The sequence below is a fragment of the Mobula birostris genome, chromosome 32 (assembly GCF_030028105.1).
Source record: "Mobula birostris isolate sMobBir1 chromosome 32, sMobBir1.hap1, whole genome shotgun sequence".
Lineage (NCBI taxonomy): Eukaryota > Metazoa > Chordata > Chondrichthyes > Myliobatiformes > Myliobatidae > Mobula > Mobula birostris.
In genome coordinates, this window is record NC_092401.1 from 6,456,790 (window position 1) to 6,474,820 (window position 18,031).

The 18,031-nt window shown below is 43.0% G+C and overlaps 1 protein-coding gene across 2 annotated transcripts in view; it reads right to left on the minus strand.

Moving 5' to 3' along the window:
• Nucleotides 1-736: 736 nt before the first annotated feature.
• LOC140191240 (far upstream element-binding protein 2-like) overlaps nt 737-18,031 on the minus strand; it is a 55,301-nt gene continuing 38,006 nt past the window's right edge. The window contains exons 13-21 of one of the 2 annotated variants that reach the window (XM_072248446.1): nt 15,281-15,428; nt 14,683-14,843; nt 12,205-12,305; nt 10,600-10,697; nt 9,075-9,191; nt 8,113-8,196; nt 7,507-7,587; nt 3,567-3,745; nt 737-1,204 (exon numbers count right to left, since the gene is read on the minus strand). In XM_072248446.1, coding sequence (XP_072104547.1) covers nt 1,196-1,204; nt 3,567-3,745; nt 7,507-7,587; nt 8,113-8,196; nt 9,075-9,191; nt 10,600-10,697; nt 12,205-12,305; nt 14,683-14,843; nt 15,281-15,428 — 978 coding nt within the window. In that variant the 3' untranslated portion in view covers nt 737-1,195. Of the gene's footprint in view, nt 2,583-3,566; nt 3,746-7,506; nt 7,588-8,112; nt 8,197-9,074; nt 9,192-10,599; nt 10,698-12,204; nt 12,306-14,682; nt 14,844-15,280; nt 15,429-18,031 lie in introns of both variants that reach the window. The other variant, XM_072248447.1, reaches the window with a different exon arrangement.

Consider the following 18,031-nt stretch of genomic DNA (forward strand, 5'->3'; position numbering starts at 1 on the left):
AATTGCTGTCTGACTCAGCCATCCTGGCCTATGTGATTCTAGTCCCCCAGGTGTTGTAGACCTATTCCAACTTTCTGAAACAGTCCATAAGCAGGGTTCGGTGGATAATTAGGGTAGACATTAAGTGCTAGCCTTGCTGGTACCATACACACCCTGTAAATGGATAAAGCATGAGAGATCACATCTTTCTGCAGCGAGCAGAGAAAACAAACCTCAGCGAATGTATTTCCTGGCACACAGCAAAGTCACTCAGCAAGATGTCAGTCATACTGCATCAGTTCTCAAGCATCTTACAGCCAGTGATTGAAGACCCTGTGCCTCAGGTATAACAGCCCTCTGCAGGGGTAATGTCAACAATCCAGCTGCAGCTCCATGCCCACTCAGTGCTAGCAGGATCCAATCACACATGCAGTCAGTCAAAAATAATTCAGGGTTACTTTTCTTAAAGCCAATAACTTGGTAAACGCAGGATGTCACTGTCCGGCCCTGTAGTGACTGAAGGGGACACAACCTGCCCAGGCACTGCACTTCAAAGGTCAATTGTGCACTCCCACTACCCCCTATCCCCGTCCCAAAAGCAACTGCAGACAAGACCCCTACCCCCAACCCAAAACCAACGGCAGACAACCAACGATACGTGTGAGATCGGGTGCTGCTCGCCGGACGCCTGCATCTTCAGTGCCGTGAACAGAGACCAACAAGCTTGAGACAAGGCAGAAGCATCGCAGTAAAGAGCCACTGTTTTAATATCATTTATTGTGAAGTGTAAAACGAGCGGTAAAAAGTAAAAACCAAGCTTACATTGTTTTTCTTTTAAACCTTAACAGACAACAAGATGCAAAAAACAGACCAGCAGCCATTTTCAGTGTAATGGATTTGATTTCAACAGTACATTGTCTGGAATGTTCAACTATCTTCAACTAAAAGCCGAGTGATCTATATTTAAAATAAAAACAAAAAAGTATTATCCTGAATTTTTCACTTCCCCCCCATCCATTTTTTTGTTTTTTTTTCTCTCTCCTGTAGACGGACTGAATCTGAAGTTGGAGCTGAGCTTAATCTACCTCCTACACTGGCTCAACATGAACGTCTTTAAACAGTGATAGGGAACCTAAGCCTATGGATCTTCATCAGTCTGCATCATTGTTAAAAGGAATATTCTTCCCGACGATACTGCAATCGTCCCCCGTTTGCTTCACTGTGTCTGTGGGAGAGAAAATATTTAATGTGGAAATTAGTGGGATGACACAACAGGGAATCCATCTTGTGAGATGATGCATTCCTATGGCAGATTCAATTGAATATAGTTAAGTGTGAGGTATTACATTTTGGTAGGAAAAAGGCGGCCATATATTGCTGGGATAGAAGTACAAAAAGGAGTAGCGAAACAGGGGGATTCAAAGTGTGCGCACACAGACAGTGACAGGTTATCAAGGCGAAAAAAGTGCAAACAAAGCATCAGGGCTCACTTCTAGAATTACAGAATGAAAATCAGACATAAAACATGCAGAACTTTTCCTCAGAGCATGGGCTTGGCCTCCACGTTACTGAAGAGGTAGTGAGGAAAGTGTAATAAAGATTTACAGGCAACACTGAAATGGGAGGTTTATGGCCATCAGAAAGATAGAACAGAGCAGCTCTTTTCACTGGAAGACAGAAGAACAAGGGGGCGCAGGGTGGGCTGACACAAGGTGATGAAATGTTTTGACAGAGTAGATGCAGTTGAATCCATCTGCTGCCAGGCCCAAAAGCAGGAGCTAGCAATCTAAGAGTCAACAATAAACCCCAAGGAGAATTCAGAGGAATCCAGAGCGGCGAGAATAGAAAGAATACTTCTGCAGGAGGAGCGAGGCAAAAGCAGGTGCATTTAAGCTGAGTAAGCATAAGGGCGAAGAGTGGTTACAATGGATGTGCTAAAATACAAAAGACTAGTATGGAATAGCTGATCCCAAAGCCCATGTCTGTTCTATAGGCTCAACATGATTCATCTCAATAATGCTCATGGTTAAAATTTAGATCTAACCATAAGCCACTGATCTAAATGGACAAATTTCTAGCTAATTACAACTATTTATAAACCTGATGTCAGAGGGCCTTTTAAACTTAAGGCTTCTTAGTGGGAACTGGCACTTTTTTGTGATATGTAGAGTCTGTACCTGCATCAGCTGAAGCCTACATACAGGATTGAGAAGAATGGGAAAACTAGGTAGCCCCTTCAATGAGCAAGCATTGGCACAAATTGGCCAAGCAGACACCTTCTGTGGTGAAAGTTCTGATGTCTCTGCCCGTCGGTGCCCGAGATTACAACTTAACTCCATGTAAAGAACCTGTAAGGTAAAGGCATTTCTGTGCTATTTTTAATCCATCACACAAATTGACTTTGCAAGTTCCACGTTGACCAGAAGGTCAAAACATGTGACGGGAAAGGTATGAAATCAGAGATGGCTTCCAGTCACTGATGAATCACATCCTCACGTGTCTGACAATGAAAGTCTTCAACAGGTCTGCGTGTCCAACCGAAAGCAGCATATCTTGCCGTGAACAACCTCGCGTACCAGTCTTATTCTCCTGCTTCACTGAACCTTCGAAGATGAGGAGTAAAGAAGCGGTGTACAAGTATAGGTCACAAAATTTCTGTCATTGGGAGTGACAGTTCAGGAGTCACTGGCAGTAGGATCAGTGTGACTGCTTGTTCTAGAAGCATGTAACATCACATTTTTGAAGTAATAAATGAACATAGCAGACATTGTATGGATAACTGCTGATGACAGTACAATTGGGAGACAGTAGCAATAAACCAAACACAAACAGAAATGTGAGGGGAGTGGGGCGCGAGCGAGAGAGAGAAGGGGGGGAGCGGGGCGCGAGCGAGAGGGGGGGAGCGGGGCGCGAGCGAGAGGGGGGGGAGCGGGGCGCGAGCGAGAGGGGGGGAGCGGGGCGCGAGCGAGAGGGGGGGAGCGGGGCGCGAGCGAGAGGGGGGGAGCGGGGCGCGAGCGAGGGGGGGGAGCGGGGCGCGAGCGAGGGGGGGGAGCGGGGCGCGAGCGAGGGGGGGGGAGCGGGGCGCGAGCGAGAGGGGGGGGAAGAAAGAGAAAGAAAAAAGGTAAACTAATTGCAAGAGAAAGTGTAGAAAAGGTTAAAAGCAAGAGAAAGTGCCCATTTTGCACTACTGAACTGCTTCTGGAAAGTGCCATCAACATGAAGTAGCAACACATTGTTGGGAAAGTAAAGGCTCAACCATTTACACTATTAATCCTTTCAGTGCTTAATGCAAAGATGAAATGATTGCATGTATTGGTTCTGCTGAGCAGCAAGTCACTGAGGGGAGAGAACAGGAGCAAGAAGAAAGGAGAAAGTGTGCAAGTGGTTGAACGCATGCAGTCACCCACTGACTGTGTACGCCTGGTCTGAGACACCGAGTTCCAGACTGAGTTTAACAGGCCGCTTTCAGTTGGTTGTAGCCACAGCACTGTGATGACTGAGTGAAGGCAGAGCCATGTCCAGAAGGCACCACTGCTGCAAGAAGAAGAGAGCTAGAACCTGTAGGGAGGAGGGGGTTGCGGACGTACCGGTTGCCCTTGCTGTGTGGGTGGTTGTTGGGGAGCGGGTTGTGGTGCCCCTGGTTGACCATAGTATGCTGCCTGCTGTCTGTAGTACTCAGCCCAGGCTGCACTATAATCCGGCTGGGCTCCAGGCTGTGGTGCCGCTGCCGCCGCCGCCGCCGCTGCCGCCCCCTGGGCGCTCTGAGCTGTGGAAGAGACAGTAACAGTCAATATGCATAAACCTAAACAGCACACCCCCAACAAACAGCAACTCTTCCCACAATCAAAGACCACTTTATTAGGTACACTTACACACATGCAGACATTAATGCAAATATCTAATCACGTGGCAGCAATTCAAAGCATAAAAGCATGCAGATACAGTCAATCAGTTCAGTTACTGTTCAGACATCATAATGGGGACAAACTGTGATCTGAGTAACTTTGACTGTGGAATGACTGTTGGCGCCAAATGGAGTGGTTTGAGTATCTCAGAAACTGTTGATTTTCTGGGATTTGTACGCACACTATCCAGAGTTTACACAAAATATAAAAAAACTTTTAAAAAGCAGTGCGCAGCAGATCTCTGGGCAAAAATACCTTGTTAATAAGAGGTCAGAAGAGAATGACCAGACTAATTCAAGCTGACAGGAAGGCAACAGTAACTCAAATAACCCCTGGTTATTACAATAATGTCATGCAGAAGAGCAGCTCTGAATGTACAACACATCGAACCCACAAGTGGATGGGCTACAACCTGTAGAAGACCACAAACATACTGGAGGCTCCTAATGAAGCAGCCACTGAATATAATTCTCCTTTAAAGTTGTTTCTAAAATACATCCAAGGAAAACAGTTGAGATGTACACTGTCTGCAGAAGAGTTTAAATCTTATGGCCTTTTGTTTTCTTATTAATCAAGCACACAAGCTGAATGCAACTTTACACTTCCGGCTTCCAGCCTCTGAATATCTGCCTGCCCTACAAACAACAGGCATCTCTTGCATCCAGTCTTGTGCGCAGGGAGGGGGGTGGGAAAGTGGGGGTCTTCAATGTTTCTATCATTCATTCTATGGGGTTTCTTGTTTCGTGGATGTCTGTGAAGAGTAAGAATTTCAGGTTGTATATACTGTACACATTATTTTATGAAAACGGACCTTTGAACATATTCTGTGTTGTTTTCAGCTCACACTGAGCAAACATACAAGATAGGAGGAGCTACCTAATAAAGTGGCCACATGCAAATGTGAAATGCTGGTCATGCTGCATCTACGCAGATACAGTGGATTCCAGTCAAATAGGTCACTTCAGGACCAGTACAATTTGGCCCAATTAAGCAGCTACCCAATTAGTCGAAGTTGCATGGAAATAGTTAAAAGGCATAAAAATAACAAACTACTGAGTAACAATTTGTGTATTTAAATGAAATACAGAATAAGTTATACTACCAATGACTCTACAGTACTATAACAGTATTATTTATCAATAGAGGAATTCGTCTGCCACGTTTTGACTGACTGTAAATGAACACAATCAGCATGGACATCTCGTGCAGATATTGGACCGTCTTCATACAACGCTTTCAACAGCTGCATTCTCCAAATCTTAAAAAAAAGATTTGGATTACAAAAGATAATTACAATACTTTCATTGTATGATGATTGCTGATAACTTCATAATTCCTAACTTGAAGTAGTAAAGTTGTTCCATTTTAACTCCCTGCTGTTTCTGGCATCTCCAAGCCTGAATTCTTGAAACCAGAGTGAGCAAACCAGTGCTGAATTGTCTTATTGATTATTCCTTACAGTGACAAAAATCACTTTTTCTAAAAAAAAACACAAACACATGCAACTGATGCTATTAAAAGCTGATCGCTCTAAGCACGGTATAGCATTTAACAGCCATACAAGTGCACATGATTGACACTAGTTAGAAATTGTTTGGCAACAGTTTCCTCCCCAGTTAAGCAGCATAGTGTCCCAAATAAAAGAAAACACAGCTATTATCTTGATTTAGGTTTTGTTCTTTAAGAATTGTCCCAAACCAATGGGCCAATTAACCAGAATTCACTGTACATCTCAAATATTAAATTATGACCCTTTATACAAGGGCAGGTTCCTAAGGTTGTCATAGACAGGGGTAGTAGTGGGGATAAGCTCCCACTAACTATAAAGTGCTCCAAATGATGTGCATCACTAACATCTCTGACAACCAATTCCAACTCTTGCCCTTCACATGTGGCTTAGCTACTAGGCCCGGTGGAACTGTTTCTACTGACTAGAGAAGAGGCAAAGATGGACCAGTTGCTTTGGGCAGGCGGGGCTCGTCAGCCTTAAACGGCAACCTGCCTAGAAGGAAAACTCTGGTTTTAAATCTCCGCTGCCTTGCAGCCATACCCATCCACGGGAAAGGCTTTGTGAGTAAACCCCGAGGAAGAAATCCGGAACCGAGGTCCCTAAGGCAGTTTGATGTTGTTTACAACTTCACTCTGGCAACCTCTGCGACGACACTGGTGCCAAGCTGTATCAGCACTTGCCCCTCCCTCGGACTACGTCAGTGATGTGGAGAGGGGAAACCCGCTGCATGGAAAAAACAGCCGGTTCTTCAAATCTTCCGACCCAGGCTTGCGTCCTGGAGAGGACGGACACAGTCCACCAGAGGTGCAAACCCATGATCCCCTGGGATTGACAGCTGTCTACTACTACACAAGGGCAATGAAAAAGCTGAAGGTGCCTGCCAACCAGAGACTTGCCTGTCTGGCTGAGGTGAATTCTTTTTAAGAAATCTCCTTTAAACGTAGACTACAACAGGACAGCATAGGCCATTTGACCATATGATGCTGTGCCAACCTTTTAACTTTCTTTAAGATCAACTTAACTCTTCCTTCCTACATAACCCTTCGTTTTTTTCATCTAGGGGTCATTGAAAAGTCTTAACACATCTGCCTCTACCACCACCCTTGGCTCTACGCACCCACCACTCTGTATAGAACTTACCTTTGACATCCCACCCCATATACTTTGTTACAATCATCTTAAAAGTTATTCCCCATGGTATTAGCCCTGAGAAAAAGTCTCTGGCTAGCCACTTGATCTGTGCCTCTTATCATCTTGTACACCTCTATCAAGTCACCTCTTATCCATCCTAGAAAAGAAATAGGAGACATAGAGAGGATGTTTCCAATAGTGTGGAGACTAGGACCAGGTGGCACTACCTCAGAATAGAAGAGTGTCTCTTTGCAACAGAGATGAGGAGGAATTTCTTTTGCCATAGGGCAGTGAATCTGTGGAATTCATGGCCACAGGTGGCTGTGGAGGACAAGTCAGTGGGTATATTTAAAAGGAGGAGATAGGTTCTTGATTAAGGGCATCAAAGGCTATGGGGAGAAGGCAGGACACTGAGAATGGGGGGAAAATAAATCAGCCATGATTGAAAGGCAGAGCAGACTTGATGGAATGAAATGCCTAAATTCTGCTCCTATGTCTTATGGTCTGCACAACATCCTCAGAAATAGAAATCCCTCAAACAACATTAACTATCAAAAAATTATGTTCATTAGTGGTAGATATTAATGCATATAATTTGGCTACCACATTCACTATGTTACAACAGCAGCAAATATTTCATTGGATATCAACTGCTTTAAAATGCTTTTGACAGAGTTCAAGGTGTTACTGGGATGGAACATTACTTCTAGAGCTGAGACAGAGTACACTGGAAGCCAAAAAAATATAGCCTCACAGATCTGAATATCGATATCACGAGGCTGAAAAGGAGACCAGTTTTCAGTCAACACACCTCATCTCTAAGGGGAATTTTATTCTACGATCGACAACAAAGTACCTTTAGTTAAACCGAGGCATTGTCTGCTCTTTGAATCCTATATAAAAGACACCATGAACAAATTCAAGAAAACATTTCTCAAGGCTTTTATGAGTAGTAAGAAAGACGAGGGCAGCAATGCTTACCTTGTTTCTTATAGTACTCCTCCCATGCTTTTGTATAATCCTGCTGAGGGCCTGGTTGCTGGCCAGGTTGGTTCTGCTGGCCTGCAAAAGCAAACTCAGACTTTAGCTAAAGATGTCCAAAGGAGGGAAGAGTGACAGATGGAGAAAGCCACTTTGATCCATTTGACATTGGGTCGCTGCACAAAAATGTGGACAGTATAGCAGAAAAACTGGAATGTTAGTCAGAGTATTATTAGTCACTCAGATGTACACGCCACAAGCAGCATGGACCGGCACACCTCACAAGAACAGATGGGAACCAAGTGGGTTCAACTCACGGTTCAGGCTCAATGCTCCCCTCTCTCAGTCATGGTGCAGAGAATATGAGCTACTCATCTGAGGTATTCAGCATTAAAGTACAGGTACGGTCAAGGCCACCAGAGGGCAGAGGAGAAATACTTTATCAAATGTGAAGTCTTAACACTAGAGTTTTGGAAAACACTATAAAATTACATTTGTGATGACAAAGCCAAGCATTCTGGATAAGAAATGGGAAAGGCAGGCATCAATTCAGCAAGCCAATTCAGGTACGGAAATAATCTCCAAAAGTAAATGAAAGATACCCACCTAGTTTCTTATAATATTCTTCCCATGCTTTAGTGTAATCAGGTTGACCTCCGGGACCTTGAACTGGAGGCTGCTGTGTTGGATCTGTTTAAATAAAAAGGAGTTAAAATATAATTAAAAGATAACAGTAGTGTTTTTTTATAAGCACCAAAAGGCAGCAGCTTCAAATCTGAAAATGGAACATGAAACCCAGGGCAGGAGAATGCTACACTGTCTGTGGCCCCTCATTTTACAGGAGATTAATTAAAGTCATGCATCTGCTTTCTCAAATAGATGTAGAAGATACCACTGTTCTACTGGGAAGGTATCTTCTGTTCAACCAATACCTCTTGCTCAACCAACAAAAACAAAAGTGATGCCAGCTAAGTACCTGTGGTAACCTGCTCCATGCAAATTGCCTGCCAGGTTTCAATGGTAGCTATTTAAATAAATATCGACTGTAATTTGACACAGCTGTGGAGGGAGTCAGAAATTCACATCTAAGAGTCTTACAAGGAAGCATGCATCAGCAATGGCATTTCATAGCAGTCAAGCCTGGCAGCTGCATTATGACTGATTGATTTCAGTTTGCAAGTAGTTATCCTCTACTCACTGCAATTTTCTGGAGAAATTATCCTGCTTTAATGCAGAGAAGTCACTGTAGTCCATTTCTTCTGCTCTTTAAAAAAAGTTTGCTTGCAGCAATCCAGTCTAAAGCTCTGACACTTGTGTTATTGCAGTATTCTTCTAAAAGTTTACCAAAAGTGCAAGGTGTACTGCTTCCAAAAGTTCATCACCTTTTATAGAGGTATGTTTTATTTAACAAATATCACTGGAAAATACAATTATTTTCCCTTCAACTCATTTTAAAATTTCATTACTCAAATTTAAGGATAGATTTAGGTTTGATGACATCCATCATTGCAGCTTCCCTTAAAATTTACAAGGGAGTGGAGACGATGTGCAGCCTATCCACGTCTTACCTGGCCCTGGTGGAGCAGCAGCTGGCTGTTGGGGTGGGACAGGTGCAGGAGGCTGTTGGTAATACTGTTGGTAATAGGCAGCCCAGGCAGCAGCATTCGGATCTCCAGGAGCCTTACCTGTACCACAAAAGATGCTGTTAATATTCCACAAGATGATACTGCTCAAATTTTCAAAACAAAGCCTTCACCCCACCCATAGAAAAGCAATCCACAATTGAAAAAGTCAGGAGGCCAAATGTTTGGCAGAGGTACAAGACCTCATATGGGCAGGACAGACAATGGGAAAAGACAAAGAAACAAAGCTATGTGAGAAGTACTTAGGTCAGACTGTATCTATAGAAAGAAAAATAGTAACATTTGAAGCAACACACACAAAATGCTGGAGGAACTTCAGTCCTGAAGAAGGGTCTCGGCCCACAATGTCAACTGTTAACTCCTTTCCATAGATGCTGTCTGACCTGCTGAGTTCCTCCAGCATTATGTAAGCGTTGGTTCGGATTTTCAGCATCTGCAGATTTTCTCCTGTTTAAGGTAGCATTTAAAGTCAAAGATCCTTAGTCAGAATGACTTATTCCTTATCCCTGATGGTAATAGCTGCTCAAACAATGACCATTGGGGATGGACAATTAGCAACATCCACATCTCACAGGGTAATATAAACTATTCTGGCCTCTGAACTAAGCAGTCACTTTATATTCCACCAGTGGCACTACAGATTACTGCAGTATGGGCACCCAAGATCAACTACAAGCCCCCACATCCCAAATGCTATTAGAAGTGAGGAGATCTACAGTGACATTTGCTATTAAGAATTTTGATTTCCTATCACAATGCAATCAGCAAGAAATCTAAAGAGTTATAATTTACCAATTCAGACAACATTCCAGACCCTCAAACACAATTTTCAATAGGGAATTAGGCAAATTCCTGAGAAGGAAAACCTTGCAAGCACACAAAGAACAAGTGAGCAATACTCAATGAGAACTCTAAGAAATGGCACGGGAAAGTGGACAAAATGGCATTTTGTGTGATATTTCGTGAATCTGAGAAAATGCACATTATCGTTACAAAAGGTTTAATGGACAAATTCCAATAAAAATTCTTCAAAACACACACAAATTTGTAGTTGTACAACTTCTTTGATGAGTAAACTATTCTAAAATTGTGCACAGGAAAGGCTTCAGCTGCAACTTAATAGTGAATCAGATTAAATTTGGTTAATGATGATGAGTAGATCTTAAGGAATGCAAGAGATTTCGGATGAAATTCCAGAACTCAACAGTTAAACAGCTGAACAAAGTCGAAAAAAAATGAAGAAAAAAGGTTGCAAGAAGGTCACAAGAAAACAGATGCTGGAGGGTTGTGGGACTAGAAAAGGAATACAGATTCAAGTGCCTCAGCTACATTTACACCTCAGCCAGTTCCTGCAGCAAGGATTATCTGTGGGTTTGGAACAACTGCTTCCGAGCTCTTTGAAACTCTGGCTCAAACCCCACGTACAAAGCAAGGAAACGTAAATAATTACTTGGGTCATGAGGTCCAGGCGGCTGCCACTGTTGGTATGTGTTTCCCCAACCTTGAGGAGGATACTGGTGCGGAGGAGGCGGGCCACCAGCAGCAGGGCTGTCAGGGAAGAATGCCAGTTAGATAGTTCAGAACAACAATTAAAGACTCCCCACGTATATTCACTTTTGTCTATGCAATGACATCAACAGAGGCCAGAAGACACCTACACAAAGGAAAAGAACAAAGACCCAAAGATTCTGTCACCTGATATGACTAGCCATTTTTTTTAGTTTATTGAGCTAAAGTGCAGAATAGTCCCTTCTGGCCCTTCAAACCACACCGCCCAGCAATCCCGATTTAACCCATGCCTAATCATGGGACAAGTCACAATGACCAACTAACCTACCAAACCCGTAATTGGGAGGAAACCCATGCAGTCATGAGGAGAGCAGACTTACAGGCAGCAGTAGGAATTGAACCCAGGTTACCCATACTGTAAAGCGTTGTGCTGAATACTATGCTACCGCGCTGCCCTAACCTCCCCAAACCGGTACTTGTCAATTTGTTTATTCACTAGTCCACAATGCATATACACCAGCACAAAGTAGGCTGCCAGAGATACAGTAGGGGGATAAAATCTCCGAAGTGGAGGATGTACCATGTAAGGTATGCAGGGAACGGAGCCCATGTCACTTCCCACGTTCATGCTCAACGCTCATGCTTCAGCCACCAACAATAGGTAGCAATGTTGGAAGTGGGGGGTGGGGAGGATAAGAACAGATGGGCAATCGTACTTTTCTCCTGCAGTGAGAATGCCAGTAAATGACACAACTCTGTTGGGTTTTTTTAATATTAGAAATTAGTTTTTACTGACACACAACTTGTATTTTTAACAAACGTGCATTTTTCACAATGTGATGTTTTGCCTCCACCTACTGGTGGAAAAGCAGTATAGCATTTATGTAACATTTACCATGTTTTCAGTTTTCATTGGCTAAGTGTTAACACATGACACATGCTGTGATTGTGTGTAGCTTTTGATTGGTTTCTTCTTATCTTAGGAATTGGCCTTTTCTTAAGTATAGAGGTGCCAGGTTTTGTAAAGACACCATCTTTGTATCTTTTTCTTTCTGTCTGCCTCAGTTTCACATGCTCTGCCTCCGCTCCTTTGTTCACACTTTAAAATAAGTGACAAGTTCTCAGTCATTCATGGACTTCTAAAAGAACCTGGGGATTGGAAAAATCACTGAGATCTGACAACTCCTAGCCTGACTACATGTGTATTTCATTAAAAGATGCTGATTTCTCCAACTTAACATTCCAAAGTAAGCATGAGCAACACTGTTTCGGCATTATTACATCACAGTGACACCTGACAAAGTAAAAGCAAGCTTCCCATTGTCCATGAATGACATCCTCTAATCAATGTTACTGGTACATTAGGTTTCAAGTTAAATTGGTAAGGAAGTAGTATCATTTACATAAGGTTAGAAACAGACAAGTGAGAGTAAAAGCCTGGAATTCCAAGTTGTTGAACTGAAATGATTTTGCTCATTGTCTACCAGAATTCAACTGCTGTAAAGAGCAAAGCTGCACTGATGCAATGAAGTATCTGTTTACTTACTGGGGCGGAGGAGCTCCTGGAGGTCCTTGGGGGAAGGGTCCAGGCTGGAAGGGTCCCATAGGGCCACCAGGCATTGGGGGTCCAACAGGACATAAGGGGCCCTGGGAAGAGAAACAAATGAGTATATTTCTATATGGATATTAAGTGGTTGGGACAAAACTTAAGAATACTCCTTCCTCTTCTCAGCTAACAGTAAAAAGGCAGGAGTGGGGATAAACATAGGGAGAAGCAATGACAGAGAGTTCAGAGTTCAAGGTACATTTATTAGCAAATTATGTATACATCAAACAACCTTGAGATTCATCCCCTTACAGGCAGTTACAAAACAAAGAAACCCAAAGAACCCAATACTGCCATGCACCCCAGGTGCAGAGAGGAAAGAAAAAATTGTGCGAACAATAAAAGTAGCAATTAGCATTTAGAATAAAAGTTTCAGTCCCCAGACACGAAGCCTGGAGCAACCGGAACAGGCCATCGCCTCAGCGCAGCGCGGAACGCAGTAAATGTCACAGTACAGTGAACAGAACCGACCCGACCCTCGCCTCTGGTCCCAACGCTCTGCCTTTTCAATCCAACAGGCCCAGTGTTTAAATCATCCAAACATCAGGTTGTTCCTCACTCTAAGAACCAGTCGAGACTAAGGGAAGCGCACGTGCCGAAGCATTAATGTGCATAGCTCCTGAAATGCAAACAGCACAAGTTCTGTGCTTGGCAAGGTTCCACTTGGAAGGATCATCCAGAAAGTCATGAGGCATGGGATCCATGGAAACTTGGCTGAACGGATTTGGAATTGGCTTGCCCACAGAAGGCAGAGTGGTAGTAGATGGCGCATATTTTTGCCTGGAGTTTGGGACCATTGGTGTTGCACAGGGATCTGCTCTGAGAAACCTGCTCTTTGTGACTTGGATAAGGGAGTAGAAAGGTGGGTTACATGAAGGCTGGTAGTACTGTGGATAGTATGGCAGGTAGCAATGTGGAGGAACAGAAGGATTTTGAGTCCAAGCCCATAGATCTCTCAAAGGTTCTGCATCAGCAGAGTGGGCAAGGAGGAAAATGTTGTATTGGCTTTAATTAGTAGAGAATTGAGTTCAAAAGCCACAAAAATTATATGGCTGTTTTAAACCCCAGTTAGACCACACCTGGGAATATCGTGTCCAGTTCTGGTTACAACATTATAGGAAGGAAGTGGAAGCCTTTAGAAAGGGTACAGAGGAGCTATACCAGAATACTGTCTGAATTAGCAATACATTCCAAATGAAGAAAGGTCGATCAAACTAGAGTTTTTCCTCTTTGGAGCAAAGGAGGATGAGAGATGACTTGATAGAAATGTATAAGGTAAGAGTTATAGAGTGAACAGCTATTAGCTTTCTTTCCCAAGGCAGAATGACCAATATCAGAAGACATGCATTCAATGTGAGTGGAAGGAAGTTTAGTGGAGACATCAGAGTGGTGGGTCCCTGGAATGCACTGGCAGGTGTGGAAGCTGATACAAGAGTCTCTCATATGCATATCGAAGTAGGAAAAATAGAAGGTTAGGAAGGTTGCGTAGGAGGGAAGGCTTAGATTGATTGTGGAGTATGTTTATTTAGATCAGTACAATATTCCAGGGCAAAGGGCCCATATTGTACTGTGCTACTCTACCCACTCCACAGATTAGGTACAACACTGCATGGGTATGGAAGTTACCGGTGTCCTTCATGTAAATGAATTTATGGCTCACTGCATTATGCACAACTAGATAACATTCTTCTGTTGTACTACAAATTGCTGTGTATAGGCTCTATGTACTGATCTGAGAACTGGGAAGCCAGTACAACATCTGAATACATTCACTGAAACTTAGAACACAGAACAGCATAGCATAGGAGCAGGCCATTCTACCCACAGTGTTGTGCCGAACCAGCTAAACAGCAAATCAAAAACAACAAACACTAATCCCCTCCTACCTACACCATGTCTATATCCCTCCATCTTCCTTACATCCATGTGTCCATCCAAACATCTCCTAAAAGCCTCTAATGTATTTGCCTCTACCACCATACCAGGCACCCACCACTCTTGAGTAAAGAAACATACCCCTCACATCACCCTTAAACCTACCCCTCTCATTTTCAATGCACACCCTGATATTAGACATTTCAATTCTGGGAAAGAGATACTCTCTGCCCACTCTAATGTCTCTTCACAATCTTGTAGACCTCTATCAGATCTCCCCTCAGCCTCTGACGCTTCAGAGAAAACAACCCACGTTTATCCAGCCCCTCATGACAGCACGTGCCCTCTAAATCAGGCAGCATCCTGGTAAACCCCTTCTGCATCCTCAACATCCTTTCTATAGTGGAAGTTGTCAAATGTGCAAATGCAGATTTAGATAGAGCACGCCATTTGTTAAAGAAGCTCATGTTTTCTGCTGAGGGTCTGTTGACTGTCAGCTTTTTGGATATGGTGACCCACCCTGCAGATGGAAGAAACTGTTACCTCTATCTTCTCCTCAATGAGCTGCTTGGCATGATCGATCTGCTGGGGCGATCCACGGATAGTGAACAGTTTGAAGTTCGGATCCCCGTTGGGAGGGGGCTGTCTCTGCAATTCCACAAAAGCACCGGTCTGCTGGTTGATTGCCTTCACGTTTTCCCCACCTGCAAGGTTTAAGCAATGCACCTCAGTCTCACGAATAAGTACAGAGCCCAACTGTTCCCATTTCAATGCCAGATACTAATCCATAAATGCGACTGACTTTAAACTCTGGGCACACACAGTAGTGAAATCTGAACTCAGGATCATCAAACAGGAGGTGAGCAAGGCAGCAGGAAAACTGGAAGCCTCCGAGTGAAGCAACATAGTTCCTGGAAAATACCAGGCCACACATACTGACAAGTTGGAGGTGGTTGACTACTAATATCCCTGGAAGAGCATAGTCGAGTGAACACTTAGCTTTTTGGTTTGATTTTTATCTCCCGTTCAAAATGCTGATGATGCATTGCTAAGCATTTAAATACACCAACGATGAATAGCAAAGTCAACCCGACAATACAACAGAACACCATAAAAGTCAAAGCAAGGACGCTCAACCTACCTCTACCAATGACCAAACCACACTTGTGGCTGGGGACTGAGAAGGCCATCTCTCCTCCAGGGGGGCCCATGCCCCACGTGCCTTGACCTCTGCCCCTTCCTCGGCCAGGACCCGGCATTCCAGGCCCCGGGGGACCAGGTGGCCCAGCCTATACAAACACAAACACAGTTTACTACATTAATACATCAATGATCAGGACAACCTTGGGAACTGCGAAGGCATTTTAAAATGGGAGCAGGGTACACGTGGGTAAATTTGTTAATTCGGGACACCTGCTGTGAAAATGAACATTCAGAGCAATTTTCTGCATGCAGAGTGGCAAAGTTTAACCCCTCAAAAAATACAAGGGATGTTAAGTAGGGATTGAATCTGAACAAAGTCGTTGCTGCCCAGTCTTCAGCTGAAGTTTTCGGTGCTTTTGCAAGGTATCCTTGAAAAAGATGAATAAGGTGAAGAGTCTCATTCCAACAACAGGAAGCAGCTCTTCAGGTTCTCATTCACTTCAACCTTCAAATCAAACCTAGGAGACCTGGGTCACACGAACTGAGCTGCAATCTTTAAACCCTGACCCCACAATACCACAACCTTTATGTATCCCAGCACATATAGTACAGATTTGAGGAAAGAATTCCATTTTTCCACCATTCAGCTAAGATCATGGCCTCATTGGATTTACTAATTTTATTGAAATAGGGTGCATTGTTTTTTTTTTCCCCAGGGCAATTGCCAAGCAAAATAAGTAGGCATGGACCAGAGATTTATAGATTGGCAATCAAATCAGCTCACACTGAGCTAGCTTAGTTTGCTAAAACTACACAAAATTATACGATGCTAACAATTAACAAAGAGGTAGCTAGCAGAATGGAACTGATCCAGCACAACTATCATAGAGATAAAAGGGGAGGGAACGCCAACTTCAAACATGACTCCGACTTTACACAAGACATCTCGCATGAAAAGGTACTGGCAAATATTAATTGAGGCCCTTAAAGTATACCCATAGTTCTAAACTAATTCAGACAAAGAAAGTAACAGGTTTAAACACAAACATCCTTTGTTTATAGTATACTGCAGCTGTTGGAAATCTGAAATAAAAACAGAAAATGCCACACAAATACTGAAGTCAGTCCATGCGTGGAGAGGCAAGTAGGATTAATGGTTCAGGCAATGCAAGGTTATCCAGCCTTATATATTGACAGCAACTTGCAATGTTAGCCTTCTCTCCCCACAGATACTGCATATGTGTTTTCAATCTTTTTTACTTTATATAACTGCTAGTGACATGAAGATGGTGAAAAGTATAAAATTTTAATACAAGTCTGTCCTTCAACATGCCTCCCACTACTAAATTTAAACAATTATCAACCCATTGAATTCCACAAGTTTTATTCAACTACTTACAAATTGACTATATTTTTTAAAAATTATATATTGTCTATAATTTAATAACTGATGCTCACGAGACAGGGTTCTGTGCACCAACCTCAAAAACACAATTTGAAATCCCAACTCCAAAACTTTTCGCTCAAATCTAAGAAACAAAAAGAAGCCTTTCAGCTCTTCCTTCCAGCCATGGTAAATTTTTAACCTATTATCCCAGATTAATCCCAAATTTCTTAATTGCCCAAACATCCACAAATCTAAAAAACTGAGTCTTCACTACACTTCAGAATAAATAATTTCAAAGATCTGCCACTTTCTAGGCAAAGGACACAATCCTGGATGGTTAATTTCTAGTTCTGAGACTGTGATCTCTAGTTCTAAGCACAGTGAGTGGAGGGGAGAGGGACTGGAAACATCATTCATGCTTTTAGCTTGTCAAGAGCACCCATGTTTCAATGCACATCATTCCTCTGGATGCAAGAGAACATAACGCATAATGTCTCTCCTCCTGGAGCAGGAATAAGCCAATGAAGGTTTATTGTCCTCAATTTATATAAACATGCCTTCTGTCAGGTAAGGCTCCTATTACTGTGCTGAGTAATACAATCCTTGCCCCTCTCAGAGCTGAATCCAGATTAGTCTCAATAGTTTGTGACAAGTGTTTATTTATTTATGTATTCATTGAGATACAGCATGTAATAGGCCCTTCTGGCTCTTCAAACCGTGCCACCCAGCAATCCCCTGATTTAATCCTAGCCTAATCATGGGACAATTTACCATAACCAATTAACTTGCCAACCAGTACGTCTTCGGACTTTGGGAGGAAACCAGAGCACCCGGAGGAAATTGACACAGTCACGGGGAAAATGTACAAACTCCTTACAGGCAGCGGCAGGAATTGAACCCAAGTCGCTGGTACTGTAAAGCATTGTGCTAACCACTATGCTACCGTGTTGCTACTCATTATACCACAATGCCTCAAAAAAGTGTTTTAAACAGCCCCATTCTATTGTCTGGTCACTAGGTTTATTTTGAGGCAGGAACCCCTTAACATACATGCTTGGAAGATGATACATGCATAAAGCATTAGCTTATAAAGCAGGTTTTACAGTATGGAATTTACTGCAAAGATCCTCATTATGTTGTAACTCAAGAAAGACTAATTTTCTCAAGTTTAGGAGCACAGATGGACTTTGCTGCCATCATACCCAAGCTTGGTTGTGGTATAGTGCATCAAGCAGAGGTTCCCTGCCATGATGCTTTGGCCTTCTTTTTAAAAAAAATGGACAAACAACTCAGGTGTATATTATCCATGGAATACTTGCCTCCTTCAGGTGCGGAGACAAGGGGGAAAGAAAGAAATACGGA